At 40.1% G+C, this 4496-nt stretch overlaps 1 protein-coding gene across 1 annotated transcript; it reads right to left on the reverse strand.

The window, feature by feature from the left end:
• Positions 1-2101: 2101 nt before the first annotated feature.
• LOC132166077 (U-box domain-containing protein 28) lies at positions 2102-3584 on the reverse strand. Its single transcript, XM_059576828.1, has one exon. It carries the CDS (start codon positions 3492-3494, stop codon positions 2259-2261), a length of 1236 nt encoding a protein of 411 aa, XP_059432811.1. The 5' UTR covers positions 3495-3584; the 3' UTR covers positions 2102-2258.
• Between the last annotated feature and the right edge of the window lie 912 nt (positions 3585-4496).

The following is a 4496-nucleotide window of genomic DNA, read 5'->3' on the forward strand; positions in this document are numbered from 1 at the left end:
CCCGAACTCAACCACAAGCAGGGACAGGAGAAGGGGGAACTAAACAATCGATAAATAATAGGTAAAAAGGGGACTCTCATAGTCTTTTCTATTTTATTATCTTTTACTTTTCAATACCATTCTCTTCAAAAAGGCTAACTTAATCACCGAAGCATCACACGTCGACCCGTTCCGACAAACTCTTACGCTCATCTTTATCCTTCTCAACTCCATCGACCTATGGTCAACTGTCAAATGTGCATATGAATCAAAGTTGGGAAAAAAAAAAAATCTCACTTTGTTCTTTTTTGATAGGTCATTCGTGCAACGAAATTGTAGCCTACCTTGCGTATGCGTACAGATTTGAAGTTACAAGTAGGTTTTCTTTAAAGAGGGAAGAACAGGTAAAAAGGAAAAAACAGGCCAAAAAGGGATATTTCCCATCACATGTATCCTACTAATAATGGAGTTAGAATAGGGTTTGATATCTCAGAGCTCGTGGGGGTGGGGGTTGGGGTGGGGGAGGTGAGTACAGCATTCATTTTCCTCATTTGTCAAGCCTCATCACTCCTCCTCCTGTGTCATAGATTTGACCATACCACCACCATTTCCAGCATCAACTTCCACCCACAAGAATACAAAAATAAAAAAAAATAAACAAACAAAACCTACAAACTGGCCATTGGGGACCCCACTAAAAAGACAAGAAAATTAAAAAAAAAATTAAAAAAAGAAAGAAATTAGTGGCATGGGTGACAAGAATTTGTCAAAGGTCACAAGTTTGGGAGGCAATTAAAAATGCCATCATATTCCGTAGAAACATATTCCATGAAGGGTATGGTATTGTCTAATCAGTTAGGTTATGAGCTAATTAGGTGACGAATTTAATCTGTGTTTATCTAGAAAGACCTCAACCCATAATCCATCAACTCCTTCAGATTGGACATCTAGTCATTTCATTCTTACCTCACTCCTTCAGATTCTTAAACTCCTTAACTTGTCATTATTCCATACGACCATTCAAAATTCTCTTTCAATTTTTAAACCTTTTTTTTGTTTAATTAATTAAATAAAAGACTTGTGTGGTGGAAAAAGGGAAGCTTGATAATGGCATGGATTTTACAATACTAAGAAAATGTCACTGGTCTATTTGGTATCTTGTGATATCTTCTTTTCTTTTTTCTTTTTTTTTTTTTCAATAAGGCAATGAAATTTGTTGATATTCTAGATGGCTACTAGAATAGACCCGAAAGAATGCCAAAAATCATGGGTTTTGTTGATAAAAATGGACACGTGAGATGTGATGGAATAATGACACATCCACTAAAAACAATTGAAAAAATTTGTTGCATTCCCATTTTCATATTTCTGTGTCTCTTGTGGTTATGGCTATCAACCTACCACACATGATCCAATGCCCAAATACGACATCATATAAATTTTATAATGTTATATATATATATATATATATATATATATATATAAATGGTATGATGCTTTGAAAAAGAATGAGAACAATAAAAAAAAAAAGCAGAGGGTCCCCTGAAGGGGTGAAGTGCTTGGGGAACCATCTCCGCAACTTTATCAATCGCATGTTGAAACCAATCCCCAACCAGGCTTTTAAAATTGCAATACAAAACAAACAACCTTTGGATGCATATATCTTAAAAAATATGTTTTCCATTTACTTGTAAATTTATCTCAACGGCCCTTTTTCTCTTCCCTGAAATTATATATGAATTAATCTAAATTCTTTGATGACGAGGGCGTGCATTCTCAAGGGCCTATAATTTTTTTTATTATTTTATTTTATTTATTTTGTCGTGGGGTTCCGAGTGGTCAAACTTCCGCATGATCTCTTAACATTTCTTTTTCGATTGGGATTCCGATCCCTTTCATTCCTTTCTACAATCAAACCATTTTTTTTTATAATCTAAAAGAGAAAGCCAATGCCAACATTGTAATCAACCCATTTCAGCAATTGCGGCACCCACCCTCCCCTATCTCTCTCTCTCTAATTAATTTAAAAAAAATAATAAAAATAAAAAAGCTGTGACATTGTTTTTCACTGTAACAATTATTGTAACAAAAATTCAGAAGTGCTAGAAGATACCCAGAGATTACCCAGTATAGAATTAAATTGAAATGAATTCTCTTTGGTATCCAACTAAAAACCAAAAATTTCCTTTGATTTACAAGTTTTTCCATCTCTCTCTCTCTATCTCTTCAAGCAGAAAAAGAGAAATTAAAATATTTAAAAAAAAAAAAAAAAAAAAAACTCAAAACGGCATGATATGGGTGGTCTTAGTATCGTAACTCGCCAGGCAAGACTTGGAGTTAATCCGGAAAATCTTGAGCAAATCGGTGGACATTTGGCGGACAGACGGCGAGCAATTGCTCTGCATAAGCAGCAGAATTTTGGTGAGCCCGTTAGCCTGAGCCACCGCATCCTGCGCGCGCTGGTCGCGAAACAAGTAACATAGACTCCACAGTATAGTCACCGCGTGCTCCGTCGCCGCACTCGATACTTTGAAAACCTTGTGCACGATGGCCGCCACGCACGCCGCGTCCTCGCAAATCTCCGACCGCCCTTCTTTGCAAGACGACACCGTTTCCAGCAGCTTCAACGCCTTCTCCGTCACCGAGACGCTCGGATTCGAAGCCGAAATCAGTTTCGCCAACGATTTTATTGCGCCCAGGTGGACTAACCTGGCTTTGACACGTTTCGGCATTGAGATTCGGATTAAGCTTGAGAGACCCGCTTCGATTAGTGCCGGGTCCTTCTCTGGAGCGATCAGTTTTAGCAATTCGGATAATACGCCCTCCTTACCGGCGATCAGGAGCTTCGATTCGGCGTCGTTTGCGATGGCTCCCAAGACCCTAGCCGACGCGATTCTCGACTCGGTACTTCCCTGCTGCAAAACCAGAAGCAGCGAGGCCAAGCAATTGCGGTCGGTTTTCAACATCAAATTCGTTACCTGCTCGTCGTCTTCGACTTTGATAAGCACCAAATCCAAAACCTCAACCACTTTCTCCAGAAAATCGAAGCTCCAGTATTTTCCGTCACCGGCATTGCCGAGAAATTCAGCCAGCGCGACAATGAAGCCGTCCATTCTAGCGAGAAACTTGCGATTCTCCTCCGATTCTCTCGCGAAACGGATAATTTTCGAAAAGGACTCGCCGTTTTGATCGAGGTCCTTGATAAGGTCCTGCAATTGCTCCGGCGAGGGAGCAGAGTGGGGAGGCGACTCGGCCGAGTCGACCCGGTGGTTGCGGGACGAGTCGGACCAGATCTGGATGAGGCGCTGGAGGGTGCGGTTGGGGATGAACTCTTTGCTCTGGAGGACCTGCATCGTGGCCGGACACGTGTTGTTGCCGCTGTCGAGCCACCGTTGGATGCTGGACCGGTCGTAGGTTACTCCCGTGCAGAGGCTCACTGGGGACTTCATCACGTCAAGTGAAATCGGGCACTTGAAGAAGCTTGGCACGGTGATATACAAATCGTCCCTCACCATGTTTAGAGGGGGAGAAAATTGAGCGAGAATCCGAAGGGAAGTGAGAGAAAGTTTTACAGAGAGAGACACAGAGAGAGGGGAAAGCAGGTGGAGAAGACAAGAAAAAGGGGTGGGTTTAAAGAGGAGAGAGAGAGTGAGAAAAAGAGAGAGAAAGAAAGAGAGTCAAAGGTACGGTGACGTCAGTGATTTACTTTTATTTTCCGATTATCTGAATTTTAAAAATAAAAATTAATATTCCTTTGGAGGCATTGGTCGTTGGTCAATGATAGATTGATGGGGGGGTGGTTTCTTTACTCAAAAATTCAGTTTGTGGAGATACTTGCTTTGTATTTCCCTATTCCTCACGCTACTCCATCTCCACCGTCAAATCCTATCCAACGCGTTCGTATTTTAAAACAGAACGATCGATCGACGGCCACAACTCCAGGAATAGGTACACACGTGGGACGAGAGCCACTTAAAGGCTGGAAATAAATGCGTATAATGGGGACTAGAACGTGGGGTGGAGGGGCCCACAGAGGGTTCGGTTGGTCGGTCCGGTTACATCATCGTCACATTTAACGATGATTTTCATTTCTCTTTTCTTTTTTTTCTTTTTTTTTTTTCTTTTTTATTTGTGGTAGTGGCTCTTTTTCTTTTATGGTGGAGCATTTTATTTTACGGTCTGAATTTTTCTTTTTCTTTTTCTTTTTCTTTTGATTATTATTATTATTATTATTATTATTATGATTATTGATCTGTTAATGGTTTTGTTTGTCAGAAAACACTTTGGGTGATTCTGAGACCTTCGGATTGTGCATTCACTTTTTTGGTGAGGTAAGAGATTCTATAATTTTTTTTTTTAATTTGGAATATAAAAGTAGCATTTTAATGGCATCGAACTGTAACCCAATTAAATACGTTGGACTGTTGACTTAGGGTGTGAATTGGGTGTACAATGTATATAGTCTTGTCGTATTAGACAGCTATTAAGTGTAGAAATTGGTTACTTCTTCATGTTCT

This window comes from Corylus avellana, chromosome ca11, assembly GCF_901000735.1.
Source record: "Corylus avellana chromosome ca11, CavTom2PMs-1.0".
In the NCBI taxonomy this organism is placed as follows: domain Eukaryota; kingdom Viridiplantae; phylum Streptophyta; class Magnoliopsida; order Fagales; family Betulaceae; genus Corylus; species Corylus avellana.